Consider the following 21766-nt stretch of genomic DNA (forward strand, 5'->3'; position numbering starts at 1 on the left):
CCTTTTCCCTTTTATTTTACCACATCAACCTCCCCAATTGATATGTCTTTTCTTCGGGATGGACTAATTTTATTTAGAGGCTATAATTGAACTTCCTAAAATATATACCTAGGTATACTACTTGTTTCTCATTCACATTCCACATACAATAAAAAAATACTATAGCCAACACAACAATAATTCTCATATATATTTTTGCTTCAGCCATTTTCACCGGCGGTTTCCCTCAAAGTGCCAAGTCCAGCACAAACTATAATAAATTGAAAATAATGAGGGATAGTTTTTTATTTTATTTTTAGGTTAGGTTATATTGGGTACAGGGTAGCCCTGAAAGGGTAAGGCACAAAGAAAGAAAAAATTAAACCCCACACTTATTTTAATTTATTTCTAAATTCTACACTCGCTAAGCACTGAGAGAAAGCATCTTCTAATATCACTTTGATAAGGAAAATAAAAAAATCCCTAAAACTTAATGAGATACGTTGGAACATGTATCATCTCATTAATAATATTTAATACAGGCCTTTCCAAACATTTTAAACCGCATTTTGTTTTCTGTAATAAATATAAAATTAATAAAAAAAAATGAAATGGACTATAAGCTAGTGACATACTTGTAAAGATATTACAACCAAATAAATAGTTTAAGCATCACGTATATAGTAAATACTGTTTCTAAAATAAGATAACAAAAACAATAGAAACAAATAATAACAAAAGGGATAGTTACATGAAGTGCATATAACGAGATAAAAGTATTTGAACTAAAGATCATTTAAACATTTTTACAGCATATGTACTACCTAGATGTTTATACAGATATTTAGAAGAAAAAATCTCACCAAGTGGTTTTTGAGAGTTTAATTCATGAAAACTGTAAATCACGAATGTAATTTTAAAGTCTTCAATTTAGAAAAAGGATATTTTTTACCTACTGAAGTTTATTCATCATAGCAAAAAAAAACAATATTTGAATTACTTATTCTAAATTCAAATGCACTTCGTGAAACTAACCCTTATGTTTTCCATATCATAGGCATATTTCTTAATACATATAGGCTTTCCAGTTTGATCCCCAAAAACCAAACTATGGCTCCTTATCTTGAGACTTGAGCCACTCCGTGTACTTCTTTTCTTGTGCCGCGTAGAGCTTCTGGAGCTTCTTCAACTGGGACTTGGGTATCTCCTGTCCGTCCTTGGTCAGCGTTGGGAATCCTGCGTCATCCCAGGCACTGTACTTGTCCGTTTCAGCCTTAAATAATATTTTTTTTCATGAAGGTTCATTTTGTATTTAGATGCCTACACATTTTTTCTAATTGGTTAGGTAAAACACGCATCTGTCACGCATCCGCTTGTTGTAGGAATTGAAATCAAATATATGACCAACAATAAAAATGGTTTAAGTTAATGCTATCCCAGGTACGACAAAATAATTTGAGTAAGGGGAATGCCTTGTCAAAGAAACAGGTGCAACTCAGTAACACACAAAGAACTTTATAACAAAACTTGTAATTAAAAAAAGTTAGTTGTTTGCAGGACACTTGCCCTTCATTTGCATGATATGGTTCTGAGATACAGGAAAGACATCTAGATGTATCCAGTCCTCTATAGCTAATCAAAGTTTTGTTTAGTTTATGTATCAATATTAGTTTCTGCAAAAGTCGGTGTATCATATTCTAACTTTCTTTTTCATTTTGAATTATAGATTCACAAAAAGCTGTTTCTAACTCTTTTAAATACCATTCATGAAATTAAAGTACCTTAAACATTTCCGAGGGTGGCAATCTCTTAGCAGCTTCCAAAGCGGCAGCTTTAGCCGCTGCCTCCGCCTTTTTAGCCTCCTTTTCCAGCCGCTTTTTTTCCTCCATGGCCTTCTTTTCAGCCTTCTCCTTCATGAGTTCCTCCCTGTCAACTAGCTTGATGACAGTGGCTTCATTCTCCTTGTCCTCAAGACGTACTCCAAGATTGGGAAGAACTTCGTCACGAAGTCTGTCACATTCAGTTAAAATCTCTGTTGCCTATAATTTTAGGATAGATATAGATAGATATTGATTGGAAAGGTTACGACAAAAATCCTTTTGTTGATATATAATAATTAGGGCCATTTCGTTTCTACCTATACATTCAACAATTCCAATTGTTTGATATTGTTTTAAGTACTAGTAAAATATAAAGATTTGCATTGCTAAATATTTTTAATATCAATAGCGAAGCTACTCTATAACTCAAAATGTCAGTATAAGTATATCTGCCTGAAATGGGGGAAATGGGATCTTCTCGACTCCTATTTAAGATAAACGCCTTAAAGATTTGTATAGGTATGAATGCAATAAACATCCAGCATATTATTTACTTTGTCCGCTGATCTGTCGGTCATGATACAAAAGACATAAATATCTACATATTTAGTAATAAAGGCTTTTCTTTTTTATGGCTTCTGAACATTTGCTTCATCACTTTTTTATGGCCTTCGCAATTTAGGTATGGATTGTCATGTTTTAAAAAGTTAACCTTAATTCCTCTAGCAGATTTTCTGACATTGTCTCTGAATTCTGCAAAACTGGTAAGGTATGGTAGGACCAAGGTCTCCAGATCGGCTCCGGCACCAGCATTACCTTAAAAATATAAGATACAAAAACTGGGTTTTAAACTACTAGCGCCTGTGCCCTAGGCATCTAGAGGCTCTGTATGTATTAACAGAAAAATAGACTAAACCATCCTAAGGCATAAAACAGCTTTAAACCATCCCAGGACATATGTGAAGCCTCCCTAAAAAGAAGAACCCAATTAGTCAAGTTATGTGACAATTCTGGCATGCCTAAGTTAACGATAAAAACTAGCCGTTATAGAGACGCAACAACTTTAAATGTAGAAAAGCTTTGCTGTTAAAAACCTGAGACTAACCTGCAGAAGGAAATCCAACTGTTTCATCCGCCTTAATCATACCCAGCACATCAAAAATCCTGGTGATGTAAACAGCAATGTTGCGCAAGAGTTGTCTGTTGACCGACCCAGCCACACGTACCCTCTCTATGTAGCCATTAGTGCTGGTTATTAACTCTCTGATAGACTCGAGAACTGTCCTGGTGTCAATGTTATCACAGAAGGCAGAGTGTACAGCTGCTTTACATTTGTCCAAACGGTTGTTTAGTTCAACCTCTTCCTGTAAAATATAAAAAATATTTTTAATGTAACACTAAAGTTTAATACCTAACCAATAATCCTATTATAAAATCAACAGGGTGTTTGTCTGTCTGAGTGTGGATATGTATGTAACTTAAGGTATCTTTAACCACTGGACCGATTTGGTTCTCCATTACAATGAAGCTTCTCATAGGTAAAGGGAAGTTTTATAAATATTTTGGTGAGGCTATCCAAGAAAAGTCACTCCAAGAAAAGTCAAAAGGTATTTTTTTTACCTAGGTAGGTAGGCTGTGTTAATTTTTAAAAATATATTTTTCTTTACCTGTGTCCACTTGGAGAAAGCTTGGACACCTGTGGCAGGTGTTGAGCGAAGGTAGTGCTTCACTGTCAGGAAAAATTCACTAGCGGTTTTCTCATAGCTCTAAATTAATAACAAATCATCAATTTCTGAAAACTGCATACAGAATAAAACAGAATGCTGTATCTGCAGGGATCCTAAGGGATAAGACGAGAAATTGATGTATACCCCATCGATAAACATTTAACAATATTACCCCTACTATAGCTATAGGTATGTATGGTGGAAAAGTTTGTACACTGAAAGTATATCATGTTATTTTTCAACCCATTCAAGATTTTAAAAGTCCCAAAAGTTTGTAAGCCACATAACACATGTTAGAACCTTTTTAAAACTTTATTGACCAGCATAATTTTCAGTCCAATGTCCCCTTCCTACCTGAATTAATTTTTATTGTTTACTTCTACTTTTAAAAGCGCAGGTTATCAAAATTTAAGGTAGGTCCTGACGTCTGACCGCAATTGATAGCTCTTATCGTTGGAATTGTTCTATCGATTTTAAACTTGTCATTATTTATTTTGGCGTTAAGCTTCGAATTTCGCATTTATATAAGTTATCAATGTCATCTTTGTTTCTATCAAGAACGCAATTACTAACCTTAGCCAGCTCCATGGTGTTTTCGTTGTAGTCAAGAGTATCCTTCCACGAGTGCAGAAGGAACAATATTCTAACTTGTCTTGCTGAAAACTTCTGGATAACTTCCTAAATTTTTATAAAGAATTTTAGGTAGGTAGTTAAATCTTTAATATAAATCACATTTTTGTTTTATACCTATCCAACAAATTATGAATTTGCAAGAAAATCTTATTAAGATTATCTACCTAATAGTAGTAAGTTTGGACACTGCACTGCTAGTTTTAACTTTTCAATCAAGGATCAAGATTTAGTAAAAGAAAATTAAGTTTTTAAGACGACGAATGAGAGAACGTGTCAATAAAAGTTCTTGAGTATTATAACTTCTATACCCAGTCCAACAATGTCCCTTCCCTCACTAACATATTGATTGTACCTGAATTGTGATAAAATTTTTCAAAGACTTGGACATTTTGCATCCAGCAATTGTGAGATGTCCAGAGTGTAGGAAGTATCTGATCCACACGTCATTATCATAATAAGCCTCGGACTGAGCCAACTCATTGTCATGGTGGGGAAACTTGAGATCATACCCACCAGAATGAATATCCATAGAGGCGCCGAGGATAGCTGAGGCCATGACACTGCACTCAATATGCCATCCGGGCCGGCCTTCACCCCATGGACTAGGCCAGGCGGGTTCTCCTGGCTTTGAAGCCTTCCACAGGGCAAAATCATTAGGAGATCTTTTCTCTGATCCATCAGCAGACAGATCACCTTCTCCCTCAGCTAAAGCATTAGCATCGCCAAAAGCTTCAGGTACAAGCTTGGCATAATGATGGCATGGTGAAGAATCAAATTGTTTCACATCAAAATAGACTGATCCATTAGACTCGTAAGCATATTTCCTGAAGAAAAAAAAACAGAATAAAGATAAAAACACATTAGCATTGTTAATATCAAACTTGCAGACAAATGATTACAAGACCTGTTTTTAGCCAAGGAATGTCGCACATCCGACTTAGCAGCAGTAGATACAATTTTTAGTTATTAGGTAGTTATTTTGGCCTGAGAGTCAAATCCATCACAATGAGTAAGCTACAGTTATAAAAGCTGGTCTGATATTAGAGGTTGTATCTCAACACAACAAAACAAAAAGCCTAAAATATCCTATTTATATTTGTACCTGTCAATGATCTGTTGAATATAATCCACAATTTCTGGAACATATTCACTAACTCTTGTTAAGCAGTCAGCTGGCAACACGTTTAAAGCTTCCATGTCTTTGTGAAATTCTTCTTCCCAAAATCTAACAAAATGAATTTTGAATAAAAATAGATTATAACAAAGAGTATCATATTTTTTTAGTTTGTAGGCTAAGATCTCCCTAACCAATAAAACGATTGATGGTTCCATTTTAGGGAAACTTCATATAGGTCCTGGGATGATATACGGCTAATTTTCTGACCCTTCCCTAAAACATCATATTAGTTTGATATTAGAAATTTTAAAATCACTGATGTTTATTGGTTATTTACTATCATCTGAATATAAGAATGATACTTGATTTTTTTTATAAAAACAAGACGTAATAACATACCCTAATTGTAGAGCAGCTGCGCTGCTGTCAATATTCTACCTGGGGAGGTCAGCAAATATGCTGTTGTCTTTGACAGTGCTGCCTTGGCTGCTGTCCAACCAGTCAGCCATCACATCCTTAGCGTCACGCAGCAAACTTTCTTTCTCAGCAGATATTTTAGCAGCGTCTCCACTTGTTACGGCAGCCTCTACAGCGGCTACGGCTAACTTTAACTTTTCAAACATCTTTTCCTGTGAGAGAAATAGACATTGAAGTCATATATTAAAATATATGGCCAGGCCATCAAAAGGTAAATTATAGGGTTTGCAGCTTTTACCTATTGTTTGTTTTACTCCAAAATGAATAATAAAAGTTTTTTTTTATTGCGTCGTAATAATTTTTGACAGATTTCCGCGGATATTAAAATAAAAATAATAAAATTAGTTTAGTTAGCCCCGAGGGGCAGAAGACCTGGGCTAACATTATTTTAATTTAATGATTTTCATTTTAGAAATTATAGTATGGATGAGAACCAATTTTTAGATATTAGCAGATATTAATCGATTTCGTAGCAATACTGGAAAACAAAATTCTCTGTACAGTTTCCCACCTTTGTCTTAATCATGATTCACTTTAAAAATCCAATCAATATGTATTTTTTTTATTGAATATAATTCGAAATACTTTTTAAGAGCTGACCTGCATTGCTTTCTTATCAGGATCCGTAGTAGTCTCTACTTTGCCACCAAAATATGTTACAACAGTATTACAATCTTCTAAAACCTTCTCTAAACTCGGCTCAGATTTTACATAATTCTAAAAAGATTGGTTTGATTTTAGGCGTTATCCCTAAAAGTGCATTATTAAGTAACAACCCCCCACTCTATTTTGAAACAAATTTGAATATAAGGGAGGGTAGGAGAACTTATAAGGAGAACCACCCCCCCCCCCCTCCCTCCCCCTTAATTAAGATTCTATTTTAGTGCTCCACATGCATTTTTTTGTGTGGATGGCACAGATTTTAATGATAGTTACTGAAAAGTCTTTTATTAAATATGTTTGTTTTTCAAAAGAATTAAGTATAACTATTAGTTACCTCGTAAAGATGGTTTTGTCTGGCTCTTTTAATGATTTTATCATCAATGTCAGTGATGTTCATGACATAGAAAATGTCATAGCCAAAATAATTCTGCATCACCCGCCGTAAAATATCAAAGGATAGGTAGGTTCTGAAAAAATATAATTAAATTAAATTATTAACATAAAATTAAAACTTTTATAAGAATAAATTTTATTTTTTTAATTAATCTCTGGAACTTCAAACTTACTTTCAAACTTTTATTATACTGCTATTGATTTTTCTTATATGGGGCAAGGGGGTTATAAAATCCACCCTATTGTACGTTCAGATCACACTAACCCGTGAATCGATTTAGTTCTCAATTGGTAACTGGATTATTTTTCTACAATTTCCTTCCTTTTATGACCGTTACACGATAGAGTGGCAGCCGCTGATGAATTCAATGTTACCTTGCATGGCCCATATGTGATGCATCATAGACAGTTGGTCCACAATTATACCATGTCACTCGTTTTCCAGACTGAGGTATGAACTTCTCCTTTTTCCTGAATAAGTATTCTTGATATGGCATCTATTTTTATATTGAAATCTTAATTGTGATTTTAATGAAAAAGAAAAACAAGAAAAATCAATTTAACCTAAAATAAAAGTAGTATATTCTTTGTAATATTATTGCTAACCTTTCAACCGATAAAGTTCCTTATTTTTGGCTAGGGAAGCTTTTTATAGAACACGGGTTGGTTTTCGGCTATTATATTGTAAAACTTAAGTCTTGGGGTGATTTTATGCTATTTCACTGCACTGCCTTTCTTAAAAGTTAGGTTTATAATGATACAATAAAATATATATGCATACCTCGTAAGGCTGTTAAAAAGATGAAGGGTTGGTGTATTCTCTGGAGTTGGAGGGCTCCATGATGGTTGTGTTCTTTTGGCCATTCTTACACTAAAATAAACAAGATTACTTTCTATACCTGAATACTTTTTAAAATGAAAACAGATTACCTACGGCCCTTTAGACATAACACTGCATTAAAAATGTTGTCTGATATTTTACGCAAAATTGAAAAAATTGCCAATATATACTACAATTTCCTAAAGACAGACATAATATAAACTATAATGCTTCTAGTAAAAAAACCATAAAATATCATGAAAAAAGCTACACTGTCTAAATTGTACCTAACTATTACATCAGAAATCATGCCCATTTCGAAATAAAAGTACCCGTTAAGGACAGACAGACTAAACGTAGAAAATAATCTTCGCTTTCAAACGTAGATTGTGTTCACGTACCTAGTATGCGTTAATCTGAGGGTGGTATGAACTAATCCACTTGTCTTGAAACTATACAATTTTAGAATACACTGAAAAGACATGAAAGTATTTATAACTCGGTTCAGATTATTCTGAAATATTTTCTAGCTGTCATTTCCAAAATAATCGATGATTTTGAAACAATGTTAACATTTATTTAGAAAATGCAACTGATAGCTTCAAATCAAAGCAATAAAGTCTAAAATTCAGGAAGGTAGGAGACAATGGCCTGTAAATTGTATTTCTAACATAAGTTTTCAAAGCACGTTCTCTCAATCTGGTCATTAGCTACAGAATTTAGGAACTTGTACCATAAAAACAACCACGTTATATGTAGAAAATCAGGAAGCCTTTAATTATCAAAAGGGAAACTTTCTATAATAACATGACCGACAAATTTATACAAATCAGCAGTCTATCTTTAAATATAGCAGCCGGGGAGTTGGCATTCTATATATGCAGTTACAAGAAATAGTAAACCCGGCAGGCATATACACATTAAGTATATAATAACTATACAGTTTTTTTTTCTCACAAATTTGAACTAAAAATAAAAATATTGCCGACAAATATTACATTAATGAATGCAAACATAAATCATTTCAATTAATATTAATTAATTCGTTTCCTGAATCCTTTCATTTATTTATAACGTCTGCTAAAAGTTCCAACACGACTAGCTGTTGCAATCTTGACTCAGGGATGCCAAAATTCATAAAAATTCCAACACTACTTTTGACTTATTGTTAAAATTAATCATGCTATTTAAACAAAGAAAGTGGAATTTAGAAAACATAGAAAAAGCTAAAGGAAAAAATGAATGAACGCCATATTACTTGGATTTACAATGTTGGTTTTCAATTTTTTCGAACGAGTTTTAAAAAAATGATTATTAATTGTTAAAAATTAAATTTCACTACTTAAAAATATGTTATTCCTTCCCTAACATCCGCTAGGAAAGGTCAAAGTTTTTTTTCACTAAAATTTATTAGACACTTAATTTTTAAAAAGTAGCGTTGAAATAACTGTGTTGGCATTAGTGCCTCAACTTGGCATAAACAAGAGTTGCGCATTATGCCGCGTACATTTATATGATTTAAATAAGGAAATAAGGGATATTAATGGACAGATGGAGAAACTAAGTAAATATGCTGATTTGGTACATATTCATTATATTGAGATGTAATTATAGACATTCTTTATTTGTATAATCATCATAAAAATAACTATTTCAAAAATCAATAAAATAGGAAATATTTGTCATTTATTATGCTGCTCACAAAATGTATTGCTCATACAAGGTTTGAATTTGATAGGACGATTAAAGAAATTGTCTATATCTACGACCAAAGCTATGTATGGAAGGCCATTTCATAAGAATATATGGAAAGTTTACCTTCAAATATTAATATTTCTTAAATCTACCCCATAAAAAAAAGAAGTAATGTTTTTTTTATCTGACATTAAAGATCACAATTATGGCATAGTAAATGTCTTCGTGCATATAGTTTTTCAAGAAGCGTATACAAGGGTGATGTATACACTTTTTAGAGAACCTTCACATAAGCCCTTGCACCCTGATTTTATACCATATAGATTCTAGATGCTAGGGGCTAGGGGCAAATTACAAATAATAGTAATCTGTTTCGTTTGGAGCAAAGGATCTTAGAACTGGCAGATTTAATTGGGCTTTGCTTTTCGAGGAAATGCCTCATACACGGTTTTTTGGGATGTTGTGATTCTCCTACCCTTATCCCCTACCCTTATCCCCTACCCTTTTTGGTGCAAAGCCTCTAAAGGATACAAGCGTAGCCGCTTGATGAAAATAAATAATAATTCATTTATCATGTATAATACAAAGTAGCTTGTTTTATAGTCCTGTGGTGATTTAAACCTTTTTTCTTTGGGGGGTGACCCAAAAAAAAAACAAAATAATCCTCCCTTTTTTTAGGCAGGTAATTAAAACTTTGGTGGTCGCACCACCACAGGTGCTTACTTAATTTTTTTTCTTTAATTACCTCTTGGGAAAAAGCCTCTAGACGCTAGTCCTATAATATAAAGTTGTAAGCTTTTTTGTCTGTAGCAAAGGATCTCGCTAACCGCTGAACCGATATGGCTCTGCTAGTAAAGCTTTTCATAGGTCCAGGGATGGTTTTTAACTATTTTGGGGGAGGGTATCTCACCCTCCCCCCCTCCCAAAAAAAAGAAATGGTATGGGTCGTTTTTTTACTCCTCCTGCCCTAAGTTCCCCTAGAGGCTTCCAGGGCAAAGTTGCTAGTCCTTATACTAAAGTAACATGATGTTTGTCTGTTTGTTTGTCTGTGTATCTGTGTGTCTGTACCGAAGGATCTTGCTAACCGCTGAACCTATTGGGTTCTCCTTAACAGGGTAGATTCTCATAAGTCCCGGGAAGGTTTATAACAATTTTGGGGGAGGGTACCACCATGCCACCCTCCCAAGAGAAATCACAAAAAAACAAATTTTTTTTTATGTACTCGATTTTAGAAAGAGAGTTCAACGCCAACATAAACGTCAAACGCAAGATAGACATATTTTAGATATAAAAAAACATTTAAAGTGCCACTAGAGGCCACTAGGGGCGTAGCCGCTGGTATTATATAAAGTTGTAGGCTTTTTTGTCTGTAGCGAAGGATTTTTTAAATGCTGAACCTATATAGTTCTACTTTACAGTAAGGCCTCTTATAGATCCTGTGGATGGTTTTAAGCTTTTTTATTTTTACAGATAAGTCTGAGTATGACTTTAGACTATTTATCTGCATATCCCTTACAATATAGATGCTAGGGGCGCAGCCGCTAGTAATCTAAATAATAGAAAATGTGTTTTCTAAATAATATTTTTAAAAAATTCCATATCTTTTAAAGTTCCTTTTCTTGACGGAAAAGTGAATACTTGAGTAAACAATTACATATGAGCAGAACAAATATTGTTGAAAATGACCTCTCTAGACTTAGGGCCAGACACAATACAAAAAGAAAGTTTTAAACAAGAAAAAGTGTGTATATAATGAATACAAACTCTTAGCCCTAATAATATAAATATCCTAGCAATATAACGTAAACAGAGAAAAAAAGAGAAGGATATAACTATAAGAGTGTATATATGTATATTAAAGGAAAGTTGCCAAAGGGAATAGAGAAAGCCGAGAACTAAACTGTTCTGCCTTTAAATATATGTACATACACTATATACCTATACACTTCACATAGCTGGGTTCATAAACTTATTTATTCTTCCCAGCTGCTTACAGAGCTTAACCTATTAGTGAATGAAACAATTGTACGAGGTGTTTAAATATTTTGTGTGTGTGTATGTGCTTGTGCTCAATTGTGAAATATCCTTGTTCAGGCAACAAAATGATCGTGACACCCTCAGGAGAAAGGTAAAAGACATGTGAGGGATGGAATGAGTATTTAGTGCAAAAGTTTAGCGGTGAAAATATTTTTGTCTGCAATTAATTGTAAAGTACATTAATAATTGATTGCACAATAATAAAGGAATTTTTCTGGCAAAATTATTAAATTTTATCAAATTTTCTACATCGTCTTTTTTATTATTTCTTGCTTAAGTAAATTCATGATGCTTATTTCTGCTTTTAATGAAACTACACATGTTTGTAGCTTCTGCCAATATAATTATCATCACAAAAAAGTTTGAATTATAAGAAGAAACATACTTGAATGATTTAGCACAATACAAAGTGAATTGAATATGTAATGTATCTTGCATGTTAATATCTAGAGGTTAGATAATGTGATTTGTAAAAATTGTTCAGTGAAAAAAAAATAATAAAAAGGGTAATATATTTTTTCTCTTTATTTGTATGAGTAATATATGATGAAATATATCTGAAAGGACCTTATATTATTAAATATTATAATAGCGGCTGGACAAAAGCATTTAGTAAAGATGGGGACAGAAAATAGCCTTAAACCATCCCAGGCCCTATGTTAAGCTGTCCTAAAAGGGAAAGTGTTCATTAATTCTGTAGTTATTGAAATTTTATGCTAGGTATAAGAAGCGTTTAGAGATCTCAAATTTAAAATAAACAAACAGACACACAGTTTAGGATTTATATTCTATTGTGATATAAAAAAAACTAGCGGCTTCGCCCCTGGCGTCTAGGGGCTTTTCCCCAAGAGTTACAATTAAATCTTCTATTTCCTATACCCAGCCGAAAAAAATGCGAATGGATCGCAAATTTCGTAATAATAAAAAAAATTAGGGGGGATATTTTTTTTTTTTGGGGGGGGGGGGTTGGGGCTGTTCTACCACTCAAGAAAATAGCCTAAAACCACCACAGGACCAGTAGGTATATTCCCTGAAGAGTAGAATCTGATCGGTTCAGTGGTTACCGAGATCTTAAGAGACGGACGGACAGACATAATTCTACTTTGTAATATAGTAGATAACACAAATTACTCTAAATCTCAACATCACTTCTATTATATATTATACTAGCGGCTTCGCCCCTAGCCTCTAGGGGCTTTGCCCCAAGAGGTTTGATCAACCTAATTTTTCGTATTTTGGATTTAAAAAGAAAAAGTAAAAAAAAAAATTTTTTTTGGGGGGGGTATTTTTCATTTTTTTGGGGGGTTGGGGGTGTCCCACCCCCCAAGAAAATAGCTTAAAACCATCACAGGACCAGTAGGTATATTCCCTGAAGAGTAGAGCCCAATCGGTTCAGTGGTTACTGAGATCTTAAGCTTCAGACGGACAGACAGACGGACAGACGGACAGACAGACGGACAGACATCGTTCTACTTTGTATTATAGATATTCAATAATATTCCCTGGACGCAATGTCAAAAGCAGTATATATATATTGTGTTAAAAAAACAATTTCTCTAATTTTATTTGCAGTAAAGTTGATGTAATGCTGTAAAACTTCACCCATATCATCATACAAATTTAGAAATTTCTCATACTTAGAACTTAATCATGATTTTGAATTTAAAAAAATGAAGCTTAAATATCTGTTGACATTAAACTATTTTCTAATTTTTTCTCGGGTTAGTCAAGTTCTTTAGATGAAAACTTAGTGAGTTCAATATGATAAAATGAAGATCCAACAAGGATAACAACATCAACAAGTATCAAAGCACAAAAAATATCATAGAATGGACAAACAAACAAAGTGTGTTATAGAGCAGAAGTTCAGTTCTCATAACATAGAAAAAAACTGAGAGAATATGCAAAAACTTAAAAAAATAAATTTATCACTAAACCTTAAACAATAACGTTTCCATCTGTAGCATGACGGACAGACAGACGGACAAAACAATGTATAAATTAGATATGCATATTTCATAGGAATCTTCACTAAAAATTTCAGCTGGTTATCCTTACTAGCAGCCGAGGAAATCGCATATAACCCATAGCGTTACGAACTGACAGACAGATAAAGTGAATTATAGAGTAGCTTCGCCACTATAAAAAAAACTTTTATCAAGAGTGTAAAGCAGGCAGATAATAAATAACATTATTCATTAAAGAAACTTTAAAACATTATAAGAAACAAGGATGGCAACATCCATAAAAGCGAAGCTCTGAAACGGTAGGACACACGGACATTAACACTTGTATAATGTCAGAACTGAATAATCAGAATGCGAATGTATAAGATCTCAAAGCAAAATTGTAAGTAAATTTGTTGAAAAACTGCTTGATACAGGATAATGATTATGAACATACTTACATTTTTAGGACTTGATTATAGAGTTGCTTCGCTTATCATATTGTACTTTGTTGTCCCAGGAATCAGTATACCAAAAATCAGACCAATCGGATAATTAGGTCACATACAAATTTGTTGTTAAAAATGTAAAAAAAATCAACATGTTTAAAATGGACGTACGGACATTCTGGTAATGATTATAGAGTTGCTACGCTTTCTAACTCGTACCTAACTATTACAGGAATCACCATGCAAAATTTGAAATCGATAGGACAATTCTAACATGCCTAAATTAACAAAAAAAAGCTATTTAAAAAAGTAAAAAAATCAACATGTTTAAAATGGACGTACGGACATTTTGGTAATGATTATAGAGTTGCTACGCTTTCTACATCGTACCTAACTACTAAAGGAACCACCATGCAAAATTTGAAATCGATAGGACAATTCTAACATGTCTAAATTTACGAAAAAAGCTGTCCATGACGGACGGATGGACGGACGTACGGACGGACGGACCGACCCTAATTATAGAAAAGCTTCGCTTTTAAAAAAATAATTAATCAATATTCATTACTTTCATTGCGATGCAATTTGCCTTTTCATACATGCTTATTGCTTAAATCAAAATTTCTGACATAAAATTGAAATAATTGAATAATATGACAATGCAGAGTAGAGATATATGTACAGTTTTTATATCATTTTATTATGGTGCAGAAGAAATTTTTAATTTGTTGGCATACAATTATATTATGCATTGTTTAGCATTTTAAAAGAGAGGCTTTTCTATTATTAGGTAGCCCCGTAAGTTCGTCCGTAACGGATATGTTTTATCGATAATTTAGGCATAGAATTTTCATATTGATTTCAAACTTTGCATGATGATTCCTGTAACATTTAGATACGATTTGTACAGCGTATAAATTCTATAATCGTTTCCAAAAGTCCGTATGTCTATTTAAAACAATTTCCAAAACTTAATTAATTACAATTTACTGTATTATATAAATATCCTATTCTTCTAATTTTTGGAATACAGATTCCTGGACAACAAGGCATAATATCATTAGCAAAATATGTCTACAATCAAGTCCTAAAAGTGTAAGAATATCCTAAAAAATAGTATCCTGTATTTAGTCAATTTTGCAACAAATTTACATACTATTTTGTTTCGACCTATATTTTGCTTCTGACTCTACAAGTGTCAATGTTCGTTTTTCCTAGCATCCGATTTTAGAGCTTCGCTGTTATTGATGTTGTCATCCTTGTTTGCTTTGCTTCTCAACTGCAGTCTCTGTACTTGTAGATATGTTTTTAAGGCAACAAATGCAGGAACAAGGACAAATGCACTTTAAGAAAACTGATTTCACTTGAACCTATTTCTTGTTCAGCGAAAGCAACCTCTCCATTACATTTTAATTTTTGAAGAAAAAATCATATTTCAGCCCCTGTGGGGGGTTCTAATCCTGAGGATCTAACCTGTACGTAACCTAACCTAAAATATGCATAAGAATTTAAGAAATATGCTTTATTTTCTTCAGAAAGTTTATGAGGGAATCAGATAATAAAAATATTGATTTCTTTTTTTATTTTAACATCTAATTGTACGATAACATTTTGCAAATTATATTACAAGAAGAAAAGACAGAATTATAACTTTTTTTGGGGGTTGCAATACTTATAAATTTTCTAAGAACATTATCCCTTGTCCCTTAAAAAAATCTTGTTGCACTTTGAAAGAAATATTTTCGGAAAATGTCAAATGTCTTTTTAACAAGTTGTTAGCCATATAATAGGCAAGGCAGTGCGAAAAAATAAAAATATTAGCCTGTTTCAGTTTTTTTTTATAGTATTTGGGAATGAAACTACACGATAGGCTTGCTATCATGTTGTGTTTATTCTATTTACAAGATTAAATTCTATCATTTAAATATATTTTGATGGTATACAAATATCTGAACATTCAAGAATTTGATTCTATTAAAGTGTATCATTCGTCAACAAAACATCCATTGCTATTAAATGTAATGACAGAATTTAGAGTTGACCCAATGTGTGTTATAATGACCTTTGATTTATATATATTTATATAAAGCTATGATAAATAAAGTAATCAAGAAGTTTGATAAAAATAAGTTTAAGCTTCAGTTTCGTTTCAAAGTCCTATATATTTAGTTACTACTATAGAATTTATTAGCCAGGTTGTCACCAAGAGTAGAGCCGGACATTATAAAGAGCTCCGAGTCTATTTAATATACCTAACCTAATCTGATTTAAACATAGATATTGTTGGAATACAGTAAGTGATTATTCAAAGTGTTTGTTATTTATATTAAGTATTGCTACTCTATAGCTAACTATTTACCGTCCGTCCTCCCTGGTATAAATACCACACGAGTGCGAAAAAAAAATATATTAATAAACACTTTTGTAATTTTTTTTTTCTCATTATAATAAGGAAGTAGGGAGGGGTCTTTGAACGTAAATAATAATTGACTTGATTTATTGACGATTGATTTAATTTGATTCCATTGCATTGGTGATCTTTAATATTTTGAAGGTCTATGTTTATTTATATTTAGTCTAGAAAAAGTAGCAGATAGATTGATATTTATAAGGCTTAAATTTCTTTTTGTACAAAACGGTTGTATATTAATCTATCTTTTTTTTGTACTATCCCTAAAGGTTCCTGGATGAATTAATCCCCGGCGTTTAAAACTCAACTAACTTTGCTTTTATAAGAAGTGTTGTACATAAAAAAAACATATAATAATAAAACTTTTATTTTAAGGTCTAGATGACAAGAAGAGTGTGTAGTATAGATGACAATGGTTCTGGGGGAGGGGGCGGAGGAGGGGGGACACGAAGTAGCTCAGCAAGGAGTAAACCAAATCAGAATGGTCGTATCAAAGTTGAAAGCATACCAATGAGGCCTATTAGAGTAAGTCCCATTTTTATAAACTAGGACAATTACATCCCAACGTAGCGAAGTTGTTTGAAATTATAGGCAAAACATATGGGAAAGCATTGAGATTGTTAGCTAAAAGAAAAAAGTTAAGGAACATTAACTAATATAAGATAAAGACGAATTTCAAAATTGTTTTGGTTTCAATGAATGAGTTTGAATTATTTGACCTGTTAGCAGTTAGTGAATATACCCATCAGACAACTAACTTCTTGATTGTATAATAATTGGAAACAAAAGCGTGCAGAAGAGGTGAATATCTGCAGTGGGTTCTCAACACCCTCCTTAGAATTGAAATTGCGAAAACCTGATTTAATTTCATACCTTTCTAGGTTTCACAGTCCATTGTGAATTCCTGTGCTGTGTGCACGCCACAGTTTGGATATCATAACTTTGCATTTGAGTTGTCACGCCTCTGATATAGCACCAGCAATTCTATCTTTCCCGAACACAGTAATAGTGTCTGACTGATTATGACGTAACAAAAAAAAATTAGCCAATGAGAGGCCACTATAAATTTTACCATTGGTCAATAACGGCCTCTCATTGGCTAATTTTTTTTGTTACGTCATAATCAGTCAGACACTATTACTGTGTTCATCTTTCCCTCTTTATTATGTTATAAGGGCCGAGACTTGAACCTATCTTGACATTGGGAAAATTGTTATGAATGTTTGATTTCTAATTTTTTTATGTTTAGATGAAAAACCAAGAGAATAGTCCGCTGGATTCCAGATGTATACTGGTGGTTGGAACATCGGGAACTGGAAAGACTACCTTACTCAATATTTTTACTGGGGCTAATGTAAGTTAAATTTTTTTATACAGCATATTGAATCATATATATGAAAGTTAGGTTTACTTACAAAGGAAGGTGATATTGGACTTTAAATTCTACTGGCACCTTGAGTTTTCAAAATATATAGTCTCTAATTTATTAACTTAAAAACTTTGGGTACTGATTACTTGGTTTGAACTTTACGTGTTCATCCTTTTCAACCAACATTCTTAATAATGGATGAAAAGACGGGTTTATTTTGTTTAACATTATTGGATTGTATATACAATTTTTCCTCAATTATCTAGTCCCTTAAGATCACTTACTTTAACTTGTTAGATAGGTAAATTTATGATGTAGAAAGACTACCCATACTAATAATCTAGTAACAATTTGGGAGACCTACGTTGAGAAAGTTTTAATTATTCATTTGTAATTTTTAAAGGAATATTAAAACTTTAGTATGAGAAAAAATCCGTTACAGTAAACTAATTTAAAAAGGATGTAAGTAAGTAAATGTATTTCGGATCAAACGCTTTGTCATAGTCAAACTGCTAAATAACACAATAAATAATAATCTTATTCAAATGCAAAAGTATTCATCATAAATCACAAATATTTACTACTCATTTAATCAAATCCAGTTTACTCGTCAAGAGTCTCAATAACAAAGCATTATTATTTTACCATTATAGTAAATAATTATATTTGATTATTATTATTATTTCCCTAAATAAATGACTTATTTTTATCACAGGAATTTATAAAAACAAAAACTGATTTTTTATACAATGCATATGCATGATACATAAAAGATTCATTCAAAATAAGTAGAACGATAACCATTCGTGCGTGGGATCATTTACAACTGAACTTTTACCTACTATTCATGTGATTGTTTTAAGCAATTTTCTCCAGGAGGTGACGGGTAGTGGTGCACAAGGAGTGACTTCAGAAACAGTTGTAGTCCCAGATTCAATACATTCCAACTATCCACAGTGGATTGATAATCCAGGTGAAAATTAACAATTTGTTTAATTTAAATAAAATGATTCCATAGAAACTTGAATAAGACCTCCTCTTATGTCAGATTATAAAGAAAAAAAATTCTACCTGGATAATAGTAACCTGAATAAGAGAAATTAAGAGGTCATTTTCTTATTAAAAAAAATGGAGAGTGAGTGACAATTATAGATAAAACTAATAAATTTTAATTAAAAACTTAACAAAATTTAACAATAATATTTTTTTGAAAATTGTTAGAAGGTATTTGGAATATACATTAAAGGACAAGGTCACAACTTGGTTTTGTACAATACCACAATGATAATTTCAATATTAGATTGCATTTAATTCCACCTACCTCATTTATAATCAAAAAGCGGCGACGCCCTTTGATGCCTCTAATCTTTTTAAGAGAGTCTTTAATTGGAGTGGTTAAGATACCCTCCACCAAAACAGATAAAAAACCTTCCTTCGTAAAACACATAGAGTAAATAATAATCCTTTTGGAAAAACAGAAGCTACACTGTAAAGAAGAACCATTTCGATCCAGTGGTACATGAAACATTCACTACAGACACATACACATACATTCAGACAGACAAACATCTTATTACTTTTTCATAATGATGTATTATTCAATTTTAATCATATTTATTAATTCCAATGTTGAAAATAAACATTTAAATTTCTTTCAATAGTTTAGAATAAAGTTTTGTGAGTCGAAATCAAAGTTTACATAATTTTTATGTCCCTGAAGTTATACACTGTAAAAATTTGAATATAATATTCAGAAAATCTTGTTGTAGTGGTCAAGATATTATGCAAGTCGTCTGTATAGCTACAATACAACATAGGTCCCCGGGATTGTTGAGGGGTAATTCAATTCTAAGTCAATGGGTGGTTTTAGGCTATTTTTCTGCCGTTCATGATCAAAGATCCTAGATGCTATGAACGCATCATCTAGCAAAACAAGCTGTTATTAGCCTTTTAAAATATTATGGAATTTGTAATGAAAAAATATTTTTTTCTTACAGTGTATTTCTTCTACTTCATCAGAGGAATTAAAAAGTTTTTATGTTGTGTTCTACATATATATTTTATATGTGTATATATATTTTTCACACAGTCCCTCAGACTGATCAAGATATTTAACATCTTTGTTGCCATAAGCTTCCCATTTTTAAGTTTTAAATAGACAAATTGGAAAAGAAATCATCTTTTTTTGGCGGGGGGGGGGGGGGGGGGGGGTTTCTGGGGGAGATTTTAATTTGGAGGTTTATGTTACCTTCTTACAAAATAGTTATAAACCTTTCCAGAACCTTTTTTGAAACTACATTTAAAAGGAGAATCATAATTAAATTAGTCCTTTTTTACCACAACACACAAAACAAACTAAGTGAGAAAAAAAAAGATTTTTTGATATTGTACAAATATCACAATTGTATTTAGAAAGGATGTGAAATATATTTTATTATATAAAGAATTGCAAAAATGCATCATGTTCTTCTTTCCCCCCAAAATTTGTTGGCTTCAATTGTGTAGACTTTAAAAAGGACACCTCGGCATTTCACAATTATTAAATCTTGAGGCCACTCTCCTCTAAAATAGTTATACCTTATCTGGAGTCCTGGACCTATGAGTAGTTTCATTGTAAAGGAGAACCACTGAACCGATATGGTTCTCCATTACATGGTGGCTTATCATACGTCCTTGAAAGATTTATAGCATTTTTTTTTTGGGGGGGGGGGGGGTGTTCTACCACCACCCTTCCAAGAGAAATCGCTAAAGAATACCAAAAAATGATAAAAGTGCCGCTAGGCGGCGCCAGTGTCGTAGAAACATTTATAAGAAACAGCTGATCTAAATATAAACAAATTATTTCTCAAATTAGATATTTTAAAACAAAACATTTTAAATACCATTAGAGGTCTCTAGGGGCGTATCCGCTAGTAAAGTATAATGCAGAGAGGGTTCCTTTAATATTGTATGTTTACAATCAGAAAGATAAAATTTTGCTCTGTGAACCATGCAGATTAAAGATATTCAATATTTACATAACTAAGCGACATGCAAACTATAAATCATTACCTCATTCATCTTGATTTTCTTTATTTTAGTAGCAAGGCAACTCTTCAACTGGCATGTCTGTACGTTTGTAGGTTATGTTATATATTGGAGATATGGGAGATTATTCGCTGTTTCCTGATTCCTACTAAGATCTATCAAAGCGAAACTCTTATCGTTTATTTAGGCATATTTAAATTGTTCTATTGATTTCAAACTTTGTAGGATTATTCCCGTAAATGTTAGGTACTATTTTTAGAATGATATAATTATCCAATCCTTTGAATTTAAAAATAATGATTCATAGGTATAATATTATCAGCGAAGCATCTCTATAATTTATTGAGTTAATTCCATTTGTCCTACCGTTTCGCTAAAAATAACATTTAAAAAGTCTCAATTAAGATACAACTATAAAACTAAGTATAGACTTTGAAGAAAAATATTTTCAACCTCCCAACTTTAAGAGTAAAACTAGATCCTGAGTGTCTTCTAATTTTGCTAATTCTATCTAAAAACAAAACAAATGAATTGGCCCATTCAGTTCAAATTTGCAATTTATCTGTTTTTCTTCTTAGCTATCTCATTGATGTATATCCTTATTTTCTTTTTTTCTTTTTTTAATATTCCATTGTCTATCTGTTCGTTAGACCGTTATATGTTTTTTTCTTCCTTCGCTATATTGTTGAGAGTTTCGTTTTCGTTTTCGTTTTTGTTATTGTATAAATTTTGATATTTCAGTCAACATAAACACATATCTTGTCAACTATATTTCATTATTCTTATTATTAAAAGCGATACTTTTCTATAATTAGGGTACCGAACGGTCAGTTCGTTTATTTAGACATGTTAGAATTGTCCAATCGATTTCAAACTTTGCTTGATGATTCCTATAACAAATAGCTACGATTTAGGAAACATACCAACTCTATAATTGTTACCAGAAAATTTTAAAAACTTATTTGACAACAATTTCTCATGTGATAAAATTATCCAATTTTCATCTGATTTTTGGAATACTGATTCATAGGACAACAAAGAACATTGTTATAAGCAAAGCATCTCTTTAATCAAGTGCTAAAAATGTAAGTTTGTCCTATCCTATATTTAAGTAGCAAATTTAATTACAATTTCGATTGGACTTTACATTACATTTACATTTTACATCTTATTAAGTTCTGGCCCTCCATAAGTTTTAATGTTC

The 21766-nt window shown here is 32.3% G+C and overlaps 2 protein-coding genes across 7 annotated transcripts in view; one reads left to right on the top strand and one right to left on the bottom strand.

The window, feature by feature from the left end:
• Positions 1-392: 392 nt before the first annotated feature.
• CysRS (cysteine--tRNA ligase, cytoplasmic) lies at positions 393-8737 on the bottom strand. 3 transcript variants are annotated; one of them, XR_013875257.1, is made up of 15 exons: positions 8031-8729; positions 7591-7680; positions 7185-7280; positions 6751-6883; positions 6354-6470; positions 5715-5905; positions 5262-5384; positions 4512-4983; positions 4100-4204; positions 3467-3565; positions 2905-3163; positions 2512-2615; positions 1761-2018; positions 1015-1252; positions 547-675 (listed from the first exon to the last, which is right to left on the bottom strand). XR_013875257.1 is itself a non-coding variant. In XM_080149266.1 (14 exons), exons 1-14 carry the CDS (start codon positions 8111-8113, stop codon positions 1088-1090), a joined length of 2295 nt encoding a protein of 764 aa, XP_080005392.1. In that variant the 5' UTR covers positions 8114-8737; the 3' UTR covers positions 393-1087. The 3 variants fall into 3 exon arrangements, 1 of the variants encoding a protein (XP_080005392.1); XR_013875258.1 differs by having other exon boundaries at positions 547-764; positions 8031-8728; XM_080149266.1 differs by having other exon boundaries at positions 393-1252; positions 8031-8737.
• A 2514-nt stretch (positions 8738-11251) lies between these two features.
• The window catches only part of LOC145306941 (uncharacterized), a 49842-nt gene continuing 39327 nt past the window's right edge, over positions 11252-21766 (top strand). For 2 of the 4 annotated variants that reach the window (XM_080149295.1, XM_080149281.1), the window contains exons 1-4: positions 11252-11452; positions 16542-16691; positions 17416-17520; positions 18412-18508. In XM_080149295.1, coding sequence (XP_080005421.1) covers positions 16548-16691; positions 17416-17520; positions 18412-18508 — 346 coding nt within the window. In that variant the 5' untranslated portion in view covers positions 11252-11452; positions 16542-16547. Of the gene's footprint in view, positions 11453-11485; positions 11868-16541; positions 16692-17415; positions 17521-18411; positions 18509-21766 lie in introns of those variants that run through there. The other 2 variants (XM_080149303.1, XM_080149288.1) reach the window with 1 other exon arrangement.

Source organism: Acartia tonsa, chromosome 2 (assembly GCF_053477335.1).
Source record: "Acartia tonsa isolate MP-2025a chromosome 2, ASM5347733v1, whole genome shotgun sequence".
NCBI classification, from domain to species: Eukaryota; Metazoa; Arthropoda; class Copepoda; order Calanoida; family Acartiidae; genus Acartia; species Acartia tonsa.

Bases quoted from the DNA above. Each gene is read 5' to 3' on its own strand.
- CysRS (XM_080149266.1), bottom strand. From the start codon at position 8,113: ATGTCTTTTCAGTGTATTCTAAAATTGTATAGTTTCAAGACAAGTGGA. The intron at 7,681-8,030 runs GTACGTGAACAC...TGTTTATTTTAG, and splicing joins CTCAGATTAACGCATACTAG to TGTAAGAATGGCCAAAAGAA. The intron at 4,205-4,511 runs GTACAATCAATA...ATAAAAATTTAG, and splicing joins AAAATTTTATCACAATTCAG to GAAGTTATCCAGAAGTTTTC.